Source organism: Dysidea avara, chromosome 5 (genome assembly GCF_963678975.1).
Source record: "Dysidea avara chromosome 5, odDysAvar1.4, whole genome shotgun sequence".
Lineage (NCBI taxonomy): Eukaryota > Metazoa > Porifera > Demospongiae > Dictyoceratida > Dysideidae > Dysidea > Dysidea avara.
Window position 1 is genome coordinate 27565774 of NC_089276.1, and position 17853 is coordinate 27583626.

At 38.1% G+C, this 17853-nt stretch overlaps 1 protein-coding gene across 1 annotated transcript; it reads right to left on the bottom strand.

The window, feature by feature from the left end:
* Positions 1–6214: 6214 nt before the first annotated feature.
* Positions 6215–8004, bottom strand: LOC136256536 (kelch-like protein 25). The gene is made up of 2 exons (XM_066049517.1): positions 7907–8004; positions 6215–7319 (listed from the first exon to the last, which is right to left on the bottom strand). The coding sequence occupies exon 2, from the start codon at positions 7272–7274 to the stop codon at positions 6366–6368; it is 909 nt and encodes a 302-aa protein (XP_065905589.1). The 5' UTR covers positions 7275–7319; positions 7907–8004; the 3' UTR covers positions 6215–6365.
* Positions 8005–17853: the final 9849 nt, after the last annotated feature.

Consider the following 17853-nt stretch of genomic DNA (forward strand, 5'->3'; position numbering starts at 1 on the left):
GTTACTGTTTCTTACTTAATTAACTTATGAAAAATTGTATTATGACAGTAATCTTATAAAATGATTGTGACTGGATTTTTACAAAATTACAAAATCGAACTAACACCACCACTGGATAGCCACACTACCAGTCTATTGCTTATGATCCTCATCATTACTCAAACTACTTGAAAGCTGGTTTGAACAGGTGGTGTGAGTGGTGTGGCAAACTCAAATGTCAGTTTCTGGTCTTGTGAAGGACCTGGCTTCATGAGAATCAGTGGTGTACAGGTGGATGGACTCATATAGTTGGACAAACATTTTCTGTGTGGGCTGTACATCAGCCACTAAGGAGCCAGCACATGCAGCCCTGTAATCTCGTGTCTGGACTAATACTTCCATTTTGAAAACTAACCTTTTGACAAGTTATAATATTAGGCTTAAAATATTTAAAACTGTTTGTCTCAAAACTTCTAATGTGCAATTTGGATTCAGTCACAATTATATCTGTTATTTTCTATAGTCAGTTCATGTCCACCTGAGCCCTTGTTGTTAATAACTCTTGTTATGTTACCAAACATTTAGTAACACTGTGTAGTCCTTCAAGTGTTGGAATTGTTTATCAACAACATGCTTTGATAAGAGCTAATGAGTTTTTAAAAGATATCCCATATATTGAGTAGGGATGATTCAGAAGTGCAAGCATGAAAACTTGTTTGTTCCAGTACAAAATCATTGGGAGTGAACACATGTTCACCTTTTATGATATTACTGGTTTTGGTGGAGGCTCAGGTGAATACAAACTGATATAATTTTATAACACTTCATTGTTTTCCTGATCATGATGTAGTGTAATTAAGCAACCGATTATTGACCAAGTTTCATCCTTTAACTTTTAATTTTTTTTTATTAATGCTTTACAGCACAAGTGCTGAAGGTCTGTAGGACACCTGGTCCCACAGCCCGCTCAAAGACTTTAGCTACTTAGACTTAACTACTTAAGGTGTGTTTGAAAAGTTGGAGAAAGGAGAAAAAATCCATGACTGGACCTAGGTAGCCTCGAACCTGCAGCCATCCGATTTACGCTCGAACGCTTACAGGAACTCATAACTTGGTGAAGAAAGGTCCTACAAACTCCCAGTTTCAGCATCTACTTTGACTGTTCTTCAGCTATAAAGTAGTTGTGGTCCCATTTTTGTAGACCACTTAATTTAATGTTCTGTGTGGTAGACTGAGACCATGCAAACTAGGTATTATCGATCAGTGGTACTTATTAATGACTACACATATTCCATACAAGTACACAGAAAAATTTGGAATTTTTAACTAGAGTAGGGACCATAACACATTGATAAAAAGTACTGAAACAAGCTGGAGTAGTGCACGATATTAAATCACAGTAAGACAATAAGAAGTGTTATATCCCTACTGTGCATTTCCATTATGGTATCTTGAACACAGTAGGGATGTAGCACTTCTTATTGTTTTACTGTGATTTAATATTGTGCACTACTCCAGCTTGTTTCAGTACTTTTTATCAATGTGCTATGGTCCCTTCTCTAGTTGAAAATTCCAAATTTTTCTGCGTATTTGGTTGTTAACTTTTTATTTTGTAAATAAATTATTATGACTGGTGAACCCATGCATACCGCATCTGAAATGGCACCGTGTGTCCCAATTATCGATCGTCTGAAAAGTGAAGTATCCATTACGCTTCTTGTCAGCTATGTTCAACCCATTACGCAGCATTTTGAATCAAGAACTGTTCGAAAAGCACCGCTGCAATCTACGCATACTGAAAGAAAGAAAGAAATGGTGCCACGCGTCCCAGTTATATCAATTATCATCTGAAAAGTGAAGTATATTCATTACGCTTCATTGTCGGCTATTTTCAACCCATTGCACAGCAGTATGAATCAAGAACTGTTTGAAAAGTACCTCTGCTATCAAAATAGCCAATACGGACGATTTCTGTTACGAAGGGAAGCCATCACGTGCTATCGCCAAATCGACACTTTTTGCTGTCAGCAAAGATGAATGGGACACAAAGGAGGACACTGGTAAGTCCATGAAGATTGCATTGTATGTACTGCGGTATGCCAAAAGGCACCTCTCAGGCCGAAGTGACATCGAACAGTGAAAAAAATCAAACCCGTATCCTTAGCCATTATTGAGTTACTCTTGTCTGGAGGCATTGGTCAGTCAGTCAGTAGAAAATTCTGTTAAATAAAGCATTTTAAAATTCTATAGCAACTTTTTGAAAGTTTTTCGGGTCGATCTGAAAGCTTGTTTGGGCTTAGTTTTACCTAACTAATACTGCCTCATCGTTGTCAGGGAAAATTGAAGCTGGTTTTTGGGTGATGTTATTTCATGGACCACGTCTATTCCTTTGTGGTCCCTACTATACACTACAATAAGGTGATAAAATGCACTGCATCTGAAAAATCTACCCTATTCTGCCATAAATGATGCAATTCAGTGTGTAACAATGTACACACCCACCAAGTTTCAGATCAATTACATAATCAGAATGTGACCACAACCAGTTTAATAATATATGAAATATTATCTTTATCAATACAACCAGTGCTCGAAATAACGTTCGACAACCGGACATTATCCGGACAATACACGGAATGTCTGGATAAGTTCCTATTTATCCAGACAAATTGTCCAGACACAAGAGAGCTAGTGAAGATACTACTAGCAATTGTTGCAGGATCGTGTAGTAGCAAAGAAAACGGTGGAGAATTTGGTGTCTGAAATGATAAAAGTCTAAACAGCTTCTGGTGATCTGGAGCACGTGACCATGCAAAAATGTGAAGTTTGTTGTAATGATAAGCTCTGCTCGATGCAACACTATAGGCCGGCCTTTATGAAGGCACGACCAATATATTCGCGCTTTGACCATCAAGGATCACGCGGCAACCGATATGCACAAGTGAGTAATGGCATTGGAGGCCAAGGAGGCAGCCAGTAGCTTGATGGAATATGCACCGGTTGTAAGGGCAATGGCTCAAGCCAACCTTAGCGAGGCTGCCAGGCTGAAGATTAAAAGAATATTGCTTATGCAATTGCTAAAGAAAATCTTTACTATTAAAGATGGGACTGAGTTCAGTATTTCTGAGTTTGAATTATAGCTATGACTGTTTATGACCACATCACTTACTGTAATTATCAGTGTAATAATACATTCAATAATTGTAACATTTTATTGTGATAATTATTATTTGTAAGATACAAATTGTCATTGTACAATAAGACAAAGTGATCAATTCTTGTTTCCTGTCAAAAATAAAATTAATCATACATCTGTATAATTTAATGGTAAAATGTTCGTATGTGATTCATAGATTAAACTTACCCTTTCAAACTGCTTTCAGATGTGATCTCAGACGTTGTAATTTCTAAAAATTTCCTGAGGAGCATGCCCCAGACCCCCCTAGAATTTGCATGCTGAAGTACATTTTGGATGTGACTGGACAACCACAATTAATGACAGGTCATTAGTGACTTTGTCCGGACATTTTGACAGTGGAATATTTTGACACTATTTCGAGCACTGAATACAACAATGATGAAAACTACAGTTCTTTAGACTGGTCTTTGCTATTAACCTTCTTGAAGACTAAACAGAATAACCTAGCTGCTTTGGTCAGTTCATTACAAGTGAACAAAGGCACATATGGAGAATCATGTAGCAACTGATCCAGCTTATCAGTTAGACATGTTTGAGGCTTCATCATAATTGTAAGGATCTAATAAGCAATGGCGGATCCAGGATGGGGCATTTGGGGCAAATGCCCCCCCCCCCCCCCCCCCCCCCACCCCCCCACTCACCTTGTGGAGGAGCCATATTTCTGATTAAAACACTAAACTTTATGCCAGGCAAGATCAGTTTATTAAACTCACGAAATATACACAATTTATTACGAATTCTCCTGCTACTAAAGCGAACCAAAGTCAAACTAACTATGAAATGCGTCACTCAGCACCTTTGTGCGTACTAAGCGCCTCTAAAATAATTATCGTGTTGTTTAAGAAAGACTTCACAGCCTTCTGCAAAGGCCAAAATGGTAAAAAAGCAACAGTGAGATACTACTAAGAGGTGTATTATTTGCTGCTCCAAAAATGCAGCAATTAACAAGATGATCTGGCCTATAAACGTGACTACCTACAAGTGACTTGCCCGTTTGTGCCCCTTCCCTTGCCAGGTCCTGGATCCGCCCCTGATAAGCCTGAGGCAATATGTTTCCATTGTTTACAGTACTGGTATATGCGATTTGTCACCTTTTTCTCCACCAAAATGTAGCAACTCACCTTTACATATACATTACAATACCACAAACTTGCAACAGGAAGCACATGTTGTAAAATCCTTCTCTGACAATTAACAACTTGTAAAATGGGACATAAACTATTAGAATAGTCCAGCAAACAAATACAAGTTTATGGAGGAACTCATTATTTTTATGGGAAGTTAAGTCGATAATACATACTGGTTGATAATCGGTCACTGACACTATATATTGCTGTTTATCTACTGCTTGCAAATGTTGTGTTGTTCCTTTATTTGAAAATGTTTGTTGTTAACTTACATGTGCAGACATGAAACAAAATGGCCACCAAATAACTTCAGTATAGTATACCATACATTAGAATATTCAGTGAAATGTAATAGATAACATTTCAGTGTACAATTAGAGTACTCTTCATTGTGGTCAGTTGATCACACTACTAATAGTCATTACCAGCTGATGTACATGTGTTATAGCTTATCAGTGTGGTCCAATAATTTAACTGGTCCAAATGTCTATAGAAAACATTAAACATGTTGTGGTAGTGAGAATACATCTTAAGTGTTGCTAGTAACTGTCATTAACTGGTCACTACACTTACCAGGAACACTTCTTGTTCTTTCCCTTAGCAGAAGTTCTGTTGTAACTCAGTAATGCATGAAAAACTGGAATAGTCTGTAACATAGGCTTGATGAAAATTGAATCAGTGCTCAGAACATGTATTCATCATCTAGTGTTAACAAAGGTAACAAAATGTCTACACTGTGTCTGGGAAAACTGGTCTCATTGCCTATTTAAGTGTGTTGAGAAATGTCAGTGTTTGTGTTGTTGCTCAACATTGGCTGAAGTTATGTGTATCATTTTTTCACACATTTTACACCAGTTCCCTTACCTTTCAGAGCATCCACTGTAAAGTAGCCAACAGCTAAGTTTCCCACCATTTTAACTTGAGGTTAACTGTATCAGCTCATGCAGGTGAGCTCCTATAGCAATGGTGAGTGGCAGTGGAGAGGAGGGCAAGAGCTAGGCTGTTTACAAGATTAAAGGGAAATGTGTAGGAATGAATTAGGCCAAACTATTATGAGCTGTCAGGTTTCAAAACTGGCTAAAATTTACAGCACAGGTCTTTATTCAACACCACACAGCTATACAGCCACACATGCCACCCCATGTTTGGCCAGAACCCCAGACTACTTGTATGGCTTGCCACTGGGCTTGGGAAAAGCAGTCATCAAAAGCAGACCACTCAAACCTGGTTGATTTTGACAGTGAAATTTGATAGTGTATTCATGTAGCTCTGCGTTCATACAAACTCAAACTGGTGATAACTAGTTTTCCCAGATACAGTCGCCTCAAGTAGTTCATTAATTACACCATTAAACTAGTCTGATGACTACATTCCATTTGCTTTGTATTAGTCTATAAACATTGTTGTAACACCATATATAGGCATGCACTGTACAATCATTGTACTGGCTTGAATACTATATGGAATATTCTGTGATCAATTCAATTACCAAAATGAGTGACACTTATTCAAACATTGCTCAGTAGGTTGGAATCTTAAGCATGGAAAGTTATACCAGATGAAGCCATAGATGTGTATATTAGTTTTAGTGGGCTATGCCTGTACTATTATTAGTACCTTCAGAAGAGTAACTAAAACAGTTTTTACCATATTAGCTTCTGATAGCACATGTGATAAATTGATATGTTGTGTAAGTGGAAATCAATTTTTGTATGTACTTGTATGGCTTCTGGACCACCTAGAATAAATTAGATTAGAAGTTACCAATAATACCCTAAGGCAATATATGATTTTGATGTGTCATCTCTAGTCATTTAATATACCCATACTCAATTTCCACAGATAGTTTGGTACTTTTACAGCTGTATCACAAAATGAACAATTTTTAATTTTTGTACAATTTGTCACTTACTAATTATACAAATACACTACAAGCTATTGTGAAGGTGTTAGTGTAAAGTTGAGAAATATTATTTAAAAAGTACACATAATACTATTGTATTGGTATATTATAATTATCAAATAATCAACAACTGAATAATAATAATTCAAATATTTATTTATACTCTATCCAACTGTCCAATCATCACACTGGAGAGGCTGGTAGCTCTAGCAGTCTCATTATTCCTAACATCACTGCATCCTCCAACAATAATGATGTTGTTATTTATAGTAACTACTGTTGTTTGGGTACATCTGATGGGGAGGGATCCTACTGTCCTCCAACTGTTACTAGTATCATCATATAACATGATGTTGTCTTGTGTCTTACCTTGTCCATCCTGTCCCCCTACAATAACAGGAGGTGTGGTGTGGGGGACAATGGTAGTGTACCAATATGGTGTATGGTGTAGTTCACTCCATTTGTTGTTATCATCATGAGATTGTACTATACTATCTATAGTAGTAATGTATGTTGTATTGTAACGATTGTTACCTGTACCATTATATCCTGTGGTGATTATGGAGTTGTTGCAGGTGGTAGCACTAATGTTCCACATTGGTTTGGGGAGACATGTTTTAGTTTTGGTCCATTGATTAGTGTTAGTATTAAAATATTCTATACTGTCTTGTACTACACCATCTTCATCTTGACCACCAGCTACAATAGTATACTGGCGGTATGGTACTACTAAAGGTCTGTTCCTTGCACATTTCATATCACCATATAAGGTAGTCCATTTATCTTCTTCTAGTGTTAGTACTTTATTAGTTGCAACACTAGTATTATAGTCCCTCCCACCAATCACTGTTACCACATCATTGATGTTGACAACAACTCCACAACATTGTGGGAGAGCAGCTGGTAGTTTAGTCCACTTGTTCTCTCTCAGGTTGTAGGCAAACACATAATACTCATCATTATAATCTGGACAGTCCCCTCCACCAATATAGACTATGTCATTGATGACAGTACCATATGCCAACTTCATTGGTACTGGAAGGTCCTGACATTTGATCCACTTCATCTTGTATTTTTCACTTTTTAGGGAAAGTCCCAATTCTGGAAACTCCTACAGAAATGGATTACATCACAATGAATCTACCATGATGTGAGTTTGTATTGTATAATATTAATTTTAGTGATTGTCGTGGTAGCAAGTTATACGGTTATGGTGATGTTAATTATTTATATGGATTTATCTTGTGGTTTGGGATCTGGCTGGTTAGATAGAGAATTGAGTGAAATGTAGATTTCCAGTATCCTGATGAATAAAATCTGATGGATCACATTTCTGTGGCTTCCTCAGCAATCCTGTGTTGCATAGATTTTGCAATTCTCTGTATTGGTCCAGTATACTATGAGAGTGTGTCAGTAAAACATAGTGTCATTATCAGGATACTACTCCATGTTGTGACTGTGTTGTGTGTTGTCTTATCATGCGAGGTGTTGTTGGTATAGTAATTTGGAAGATAACTGGTCTAACAAATTTATCAAACCTGTTTCGTGTTACTAAACCTTGTAATAATTTAAATAAATTGCTGCAAGGTTTAAAAGTTGTTTTGTGGAGTTTCTACAGACCGGAGATTTGTCTTCAATATCAGCTAAGGCTACAGGCTTGATTTTTTACTGTTAGATGTTGTTTTAGCATCCACGTACCTTTCAGCATACCACTGTACGTACAGTGTGCATCTTTTGTTGTGTCCATTTCTTTTTACATACAGCAAAAGATGTAGATTTTCAGTAGCACATCAATGGCTTCATGTGCTGACCATCACATAAAATACATAAACAACAGTTGAGGAATCATCTGTAATTTTCTTACTACTCATCCAACAGTTTCAGTAAACTGATTGACTAGCTTCATGTATTGCTCTTTATGTGTTGGGCTGTGTAATAGGCAGGGCACAGCTGAAAACTAAAAACAAAATGGCTGCCTTTCTTTGGGGGTGCATGCTAATTTGTTGTGCAATTGTAGCCTCATATTTTTGGCTGCAGTGTTTCCTTTAATGCAGTGTTATGAGTTAACTAATGATGAACAATCTAACCAACAAATATGAGAAAATTTACTAGCAACGATCACGATCTCTAACAATATATGTTCTAAAATTATTATACCTTTGGGCACTTACTTCATATGTAATACTCTGGTGTGTTAAATTACAACTTCACTGTGTACGAAAAAAGTCTACTTTTGCAGGTCATTTACTGCTTTAACCAGACATTGTGACACATTGTTATTACCACATTGTTTTGAGCACTGTGGAATAGTATGTTTGAAGATAACTGGTATAAGAAGTTTATCTGTGTTACCAAGTAAACAACCACACCCCCAGGCACCAGGCATTCTACACACAACACATGGAGGTCACATGTTGTAGCATAAAAATGTGATTTTTGAACACTAGTGTTATCGAAGGTCTACCAATTTTTACCGGTGTCCTATTTTTAGTTGGATGTACTAAACCAAGTCTGCGCTTGGTTTCTGAGATTGATTTTGAAAAACTGTAGTAATGTGTTTACATTGTTGTCTGTCTGCAACCATGTGAGCCTTGTGAACTCTAGTCAATGTGACTGCTTTATTAGAGTAGTTTGTGTACCCTAATCAATGTGACTGCTTTAGTAGAGTAGTTTGTGTACCCTAATCAATGTGACTGCTTTATTAGAGTAGTTTGTGCACACTAGTCAATGTGACTGCTTTTTTAGAGTAGTTTGTGTATGCTAGTCAATGTGACTGCTTTATTAGAGTAGTTTGTGTACACTAGTCAATGTGACTGCTTTATTAGAGTAGTTTGTGTACACTAGTTAATGTGACTGCTTTATTAGAGTAGTTTGTGTACACTAGTCAATGTGACTGCTTTTTTAGAGTAGTTTGTGTACACTAGTCAATGTGACTGCTTTTTTAGAGTAGTTTGTGTATGCTAGTCAATGTGACTGCTTTATTAGAGTAGTTTGTGTACACTAGTCAATGTGACTGCTTTATTAGAGTAGTTTGTGTACACTAGTTAATGTGACTGCTTTATTAGAGTAGTTTGTGTATGCTAGTCAATGTGACTGCTTTTTTAGAGTAGTTTGTGTATGCTAGCCAATGTGACTGCTTTATTAGAGTAGTTTGTGTACACTTGTCAATGTGACTGCTTTATTAGAGTAGTTTGTGTATGCTAGTCAATGTGACTGCTTTATTAGAGTAGTTTGTGTATGCTAGTCAATGTGACTGCTTTACTGGAGTAGTTTGTGTATGCTAGCCAATGTGACTGCTTTATTAGAGTAGTTTGTGTACACTAGTCAATGTGACTGCTTTATTAGAGTAGTTTGTGCACACTAGTCAATGTGACTGCTTTATTAGAGTAGTTTGTGTACCCTAATCAATGTGACTGCTTTAGTAGAGTAGTTTGTGTATACTAGTCAATGTGACTGCTTTATTAGAGTAGTTTGTGCACACTAGTCAATGTGACTGCTTTATTAGAGTAGTTTGTGTATTTTAGTCAATGGGATGGATGAACTAAAGCAGTTTTCAGTCAAATGTTGTTATCAATAGCAGTTACATTATACCATTAGTAGGACATATGGTGTAGACCATTTAGTACTCCAATCTAAGTACTATGAACAAGTTCAGTTAACAAGTATACTACCATAGTTTAGTTTGTGACAACACATACTTTTATGTCTACAGTTACAAGTGGTATGATGGCTAGACTTCGTAGTCAGTGGTGGTGGGTTCAGTAATTGTTAATTCTTTTGTCATGGTGTGATTAAATGTCATTGTAAGTACCCAGCACTTTAAAGACTGGACACATCGCCCCGCTTGTCACTCTAAGGCTTCCCATACCAAAGTCCCACAAATTAAATCTAAGCAGAAAGACTCACCATTTACAAACTGACACAACTATCTGCTGATGAAAATGCCAACAGCAGTGAAGATAAATTTGGGTTCCATAGAGTGGACACTCGTTCTGCTGAGTTCCTACTAAGTCTATTGAGTACTTAGGACATGTGATAACTAAAGTTGGTATTGAACCTGTCCCTTCCAAGGTAGAGGCTATTAAAAGTCCCACCTCCTGCCAATGTGCAACAGCTAAGATAATTTTTGGGCTTGATCAACTATTACAGAAAATTTATTCCAAATTTTGTCAACACTTTTACACCCTTTGAACTCTCTTTTATAATCAAACAAGAAATGGAGTTGGTCAACTGATTGTTCCAAAGATTTTCAGAATGCCAAGAAGCAGCTTGTGTATATACTCACTCATTAAAACCCCAATTTACCAAATATCTTAGCAGCTGATGCTTCTGTGTATGAAGTTGGGATCGTACTCTCTCATATTTTCTCAATAGGTTCCAAGCGTCCAATGGCTTTTGCTTCCCCTACATTACAGGTTTTTGCAATTGAATTCGGTGCTTTGCAATTGAATTCGTCCCGTTTGCAATTGAGTTCGTCGCTTTTGCAATTGAATTCATCCCGTTTGCAATTGAATTCGTCAATTTTGCAATAGAATTTGTCGCTTTTGCAGTTAAATTCATCCGTAACAAGAATGGCAGCTGGAGCAAACACGAAAACATGGTGTAGCAGCTGCTACAAGAACTTGTTCAAGTAAAACAGTAGTAAACAACTCTTTATAAGGCAATAATTCTTCCTCTACAGCCTCTCCAGCAACATTCCAAACTCTACTATGCCATTCGCGATGGGTGTGGTCACTCGCGAGCAAGCTAATTAACTTGTCAGACAGCTATCAACTTCGCGTACTACCAGCTTCAATTACCTTCTAGTGTCTCAAGTGTAACTCTCCATGGCATAAATAATTCATCTCTTAATAAATGGTTGGTTTCTTGGAGCCGTTTTGTTTATGACGAATTGTAATGCAAACGCGACAAATTCTATTGCAAAACCGACTAATTCAACTGCAAAACTGACGAATTCTATTGCAAAACCGACGAATTCAATAGCAAACGGGACAAATTCAATCGCAAAGGCGACGAAATCAATTGCAAAAACCTGTAACAAGTGTAGAAAATAACTATGCACAGCTAGAAAAGGAAGCTCTGGCACTGATCTTTGGTGTGAAAAAGTTTCACCATTACCTCTATGGGTGTAATTTCACCCTCATAACTGTAATTTCACCCTCATAACTGACCACAGACCATTAATTACAATCATGGGACCAAAGAAGGGCATACCTTCTTTAGCAGCTGCATGGTTACAAAGATGGACAATTTTACTGTCCGCATATGAGTGCACCATTCAATGCAAGTCCACCACATACCATGGCAATGCTGATAGTCTGTCAAGGTTACCATTATCTTCAACACTCTCAGACTTATATGCTCAATGTGCAACCACTTTTAACATTGCAAAAGTACAAGCTCTTCCTGTAACTTTTGGAGAAATCCAGAAAGCTACTTGACGTGATACCATAGTTGGAAAGGGGGGGGGGGGGGGACTAGGGGGCTTAGCCACCCCTCAAAATGATATCACACCGAAATTATCCTTTGAAAACCTTGATAAAGATCGATATACTCTAATAGAATGCTCAAATACCCTATTAGAGCAGTCAAACCCTTGATAAAAACGTGTTCCTAAAAGTAGTTAAAAAAAAGTTGCCTACAGTGGGAATCAAACCAGGTACCTCTTACTATAAGAGTTGATGTCTTACCACTGTACCAACTGTTTCCAGGTGGCTATAGGCTGCTTTGTACTGCTTATAAATGCTATATGTTCATTAACCCTGTAGTCAACAGCTAAACTAAAAGTTGGTATTTTAGTTAAAATGTCTTTAAATTGTACCTGTAAAAATTGCTGTAAATTAAATCAGTGAACTTTGTGACATTGTGAAAGCTAAAATGGCTATAGCTTCTTGGGGACTGTGCCCCCCAGACTCCCTGCTGCCAGCCCCCCCCCCCCCCCTCATATCAACTACTTCCTCTGCCACTGCGTGACACCATACTTGGAAAGGTCTACCATTATGTACAAGAGGGATGGCCTATATACCAAGGTACCAGAGGAACTTCAATCTTACAAAACACCATGAGAATGAACTTGGTATAGAGAATGGCTTGGTATAGAGAATGAACTTGGTATAGAGAATGAACTTGATATAGAGAATGGCTTGGTATAGAGAATGAACTTGGTATAGAGAATGGCTGTGTGATGTGGGTATGCATGTGATTGTTCCACAGACACTTCATTCACAAGTATTAAAATCTCTCCATGCCAATCACCCTGGAATCACCAGAATGAAGGCAATTGCATGAAGCTACTTTTTGTGGACTGAACTAGACAAAACAATTGAAGAATAGTGCAAATCTTGTCAATCATGCCAAGCTATCCAAGCCAACAGTGGCGTAACTAGAACCACACTGACACCAAGGCCTAGTGCAATCAGTGGTGTAGCTAACCGGAAGGTGATGGGGTGACACACACCCTACAGAACACTTATTGTACAAAAAGGCTAATGACCCAATGATGGGCTAGCCAACATACGGTGTAGTATTAGCTAACTTATATCTGCTTTACAAATTACTATCTATGTAAGTATAATGTAATCACCATAGATTGGACCTCATCTCACTCTCACGTGTCTCAACTGTACTCCAACATATTCGTACATGATCAAGTAGAGCTATACATCACTGGCAGTATAGAATTACTGCGCTATAGTTATTTACGTTAGACACTCCTGGCCACACTGATTTCGTCCACTGAATTGTGTGAATTACCACTCCAGATTCCAGTTTGACTACTTTATCTCTATTTCCGAGTAATCCCCCCTACTTTAATATATAGCAGACCAACTCTCTCAACAATTCATCGCTTCGTAGTGCAGTTTATCAGTGTTATCTCAAGCCTCAATTGCAGAAGATCAACCACCTTTGTTTAAATGCACTATCACGTGAGTAGTACAGTCTAAAAATAGAACAATGATTAGTGTGAGTAACTAATATTTTCATTGCTTGTTATCTCAAGCATGGACAATCCTTTTGTTAACTGTTGCATCATACGTTCACTAAATGGAGTGAGTGAAAGTGTTGAAGAGAATAGCACTGAAGAAGCTGGCCATTTAGCACGAGTGTTACCATGTGCTAGGACACATGCTCAACATTGTTTACATAGTCTAAATGCCACAGCCTAATGTATGCATGTGAAATTTAATTTAAGGGGCGTGGTAGTTTGTGCTTTGATCAAATCGATCAAATCGATCAATGGTCCACTATTGATCACTAAGAGATACTCTAGAGTATAGACCTAACTAGTAAATCTTCTTTGCTGTTTTGTTTGAATTTATGATACATCGCCCATGGTCTGTGACAGTTGGCCAAGCCTATCTTGGCATCGTGGTGTATGTTTTCAATCTAATAATTTGCAGACACCCTGGCCTAGGCCCAGGTAGGCCCGGGTTTAGTTATGCCACTGCAAGCCAATCCAGCTGCAGCATCTCTATACCCTTGGATATGGCCTGACACCCAATGGAAATATATTCATGTTGATTTCGCAGGACCATACTTGGGTCACATGTTTTTCATTGTTGTAAATGCACACTCAAAGTGGCCAGAAGTAGAAGTGATGTCAACTACTTCCATTACATAATAATATAAAAACGTGTTCTGAGTTTTTGTTTCAGGAACAGTAGCAGTGGTATGAGGAGTTGCACGATACTCAAACAAGAATTCTGCTAAGTGATGATGAATTGATTTGCCATCATTGGAACTAGCCTTCAGAGTTTGTTTCACTGTTTGTACAAAGCATTCGGCAAGACCATTTGAGGCTGGATGGTAAGGAGCACTCAGGATGTGCTTAATCTGATTGCCTTCTAGAAATTGTGTGAATTCTGCAGAGGTGAATTGAGTACCACTGTCCAATACTAATCATTCTGGCAATCCATGACAAGCAAAACAGTGACCTTAGGACTTCAATCACAATTCTATTACAAAATTAAATTAATAGGCCAGGGGCCTTTGACAATGTCAATATCCAGTTTCTATCCAGTGTCTCTGTATAACAACTGCTTAAATGTTGAGATTGTTTTAGCCATAACTACTTCTTCAGGAAGGTTGTTCCAATGTAGGATTACTCAAAAAGTGAAGACATGCTGACTAATGCTGGTATTAATTCTTCTTCTTTTTGACACCAAACACAAAACAACAAGTGACATCTAAACAAGCAGATCAAAAGCAACATCATGACAAACATTCCAGATCACAACCTATGTTTCCAGGCACTACTGTATCTGTCAGAGAGTACAATGGACCACACAAGTAGATACCTGGCATGATTCTACAGAAACTGGGTCTAGTGACTTTTAGTGTCACAATTAAAAATGACAAAACTGTGAAATGTCATGTAGACCAATTATGTCATAGAATAGTCACTCCGAAACACTTGACACCACCTTACTGACATAGACACCTATCCTTATTCTCCACCAGAGGATACCACTGTCTCTGAAACTAATAGTGAACAACATACATACCACTAGCCCAGCTACAAGAGAACCTTCTGAAAGACGTTATCTGTCAAGCCAACCTCCAGTCTGTCGTACACTTACTTTGATGGACAAAGTCACTATTTTCATAACTACCAGGAAATTTACTGTGTAGTGTTTTTTTTAGAAGAAAGTTTACGGTATTCATGGATTGGTTGCCATCCATGAAACCTTTTCCTGTCAAAATTTGTAGCTTAATCAAAATGGCATTGTTAAGTATTGTAATGAAGCAAAAATTCCCACCTTGAAATTTTTGATGGTGGCAATCTGTGAAATATGCCTCGCTTGGAAAAAGCCAGTGTATGGTAGTAGTAGTAATGCTGAATTCTTCCACTATATAGCAATCTCAAAACTCTGCTACCAGTCAATGAACTGATACAGTATATTAGTACTGTAAAATTGGGAAAATGAAGGTCTGCACTTTCTCACAGAGAATGACCAGAAATCAACGTCACTATACCTTCGTTGCACATTGGCAGTATTGGTTAAATCATACAGTATGATAGTAGGGACCACAAAGGAGTAGGCATGGCCCACAAAATAATATCACCCAAAAAGCAGCCTCAATTTCCCCTGACGACGATGAGGCAGTATTGGTTAGGTAAAACTAAGCCCAAACAAGCTTTCAGATCAACCCGAAACGCTTTCAAAAAGTTGCTACGGAATTTTAAAAATAATTTATTTAACAGAATTTTCTACTGACTGGCCAATTAATGAACCTCACAGTGCTGAAAATTTCTCAGTGATGACTGGTGGGACGAATAAAGCTTGCATCATAGTACAGTACGTTCCATGTTTTAGTGTTTGCAGTCGTGGCACATAAGTTTTGCATGCACAATGTAAGCAAAATATCACGTGATCACCAAGTATTGAAATTTCCGATTCTTCATGAAAAGTATTCGATACATAACTGATGTAATGGCCACATCATGAGGACACACTTTTAGATGTAAAATTTATTTGATAATATGTCTGGTGCCATTCTTTCATTTGATACAGTATACACAAAATTATGTGCAAGTATAAAGAAAATGTAGAGATTTTAAGTTCGATTAGGGATCACATAATGAAACAAGACACATTTAGATATACTAGTGAACAATTAATCACTACTTAATTTGTTTGCATTATCCCTAATCGAACTTAAAAATGGTATGCATAAAATCCTTTGATCTTTGGGAGATAATGAGGTCTTTAAAATCCCTAAGAGACCTCTGGAAAGTAGGGGTGGGCGATACAAGTAATAAAATATCAATATGATATCAGAATGTCCGATACTTTGGTAATTATTATGACTGGTGAACCTACACATACCACATCTGAAATGGTGCCGCACGCCCCAATTATCGTCTGAAAAGTGAAGCATCCATTATGCTTCGTTGCCAGCTATGTTCAACCCGTTACGCAGCATTTCGAATCAAGAACTGTTCGAAAAGCACCTCTACAATCCACGCATACCGAAAGAAATGGTGCAGCGTGCCCCAGTTATATCAATTATTCTCTGAAAAGTGAAGTATCCATTACGCTTCGTTGTCGGCTATGTTCAACCCGTTACACAGCAGTATGAATCAAGAACTGTTTGAAAAGCACCTCTGCTATCAAAATAGTCACTATGAAAACTACGGACGATTTCCATTACGAAGGGAAGTCATCATGTGCTATCGCCAAATCAACACTTTTCACTGTCAGCAAAGATGAATGGGAGACAAAGAAGGACACTGGTAAGTTCATGAAGAATGCATTGTATGTACTGTGGTATGCCAAAAGGCACCTGTCAGGCCGAAGCGACGTCAAACAGTGAAAAAATCAGGCCCGTAGCCTTAGCCTTTATCAAGTTACACTTGTCTGAATGCATCAGTCAGTCAATTACTTACTTACTAAGCACAAGAATCACAAGTACTCAGTATCGATATCGATACTTATCAATACCATGACAAAAGTACATGGAATTGTATCGAAGCAAAAGTTTCTGGTATCGCTCACCCCTACTGGAGTGGAGAGGTTCTCTAAAATGAGACCTCCTATCTCCATAGTTGAGGGAGTCAACACACAGCACACCTCTTTATTGATCACTGATGTGCTAATACTGTGTTTACACTATGCGTATATCACGATCGGCTCGAGTCAGCATGGTTTGTCACAGTTTATTCTGTTGTATAAACACGTGCTAAGCCAAACCGAACTGTACCACTCCAGCCCTCATAATCTTGGTGAGTCAGCACGGCTGGCACGATTAAATCACCAGTGTAAACAGAACTGAGGTGAGAAACGTGCTATTTCTCGGGCACATGAGTAACGATGGCCTCATGGATGAATGAAGAAACCTTTAAGTTAATAGAGCTATGGTCACAGGATAATATACAGGTGCAGCTAGAAGGATGCAAATGTAATCAACAAGTGTACGAGAAGATTGCAACATTAATCGAAAAGGAAGGCTTCACAAGAACATACATACAGTCCAAAGAGAAGATTAAAAAATTATGCCAACAACTCAAGAAAGTGAGAGATAAGATACACCAAACTGGACAGCAAGGAAGGCAACACTTGATTTTAAAGTTTGTTTTCTTCGAAGCAGTGGACAGCATGATAGGGAACAGACCAGCCACTGAACAAAGGTGATGATAGATAGTGTGTCAGCCGATCAAAATGAAGAAATATCGCAGAGTGAAGATGACAAGGAGGAACAGGAGGTGAGCAACTGAAAATGACGATAATGTTAGCACCAAAGATGTGGTTGTTGTGAAGAGGATGTCAAACTGATTGTTTCAGGCAAAAAGAAACAAAAGTGTCAAGTTGAGGTGGTGCAAGACACCATGAAGGCCTAGTTAAGAAAGTCATAAATGCACAGAAAGCATCAGACCAATTGCTTGTAGAACTAGAAGAGAAAAAGATGGAGATGAAAGAGGCCCAGCAGGAACGAGAATTAAAGATGCAACGAGATGACCAGGAGTTTCAAATGCGAATGTTGCAGATGATGGTTACCATATGTCACAACCACCACTGAACATGTTTCCGTCATATTCTGGTGCCACTCCACCATATTCAGGGAACAATCTACCATACAGTTTGCCATATTCAGGAACCAGCTCCCCATACTCTGGCACTAGTCCTAGACATTCTAGCACTGAT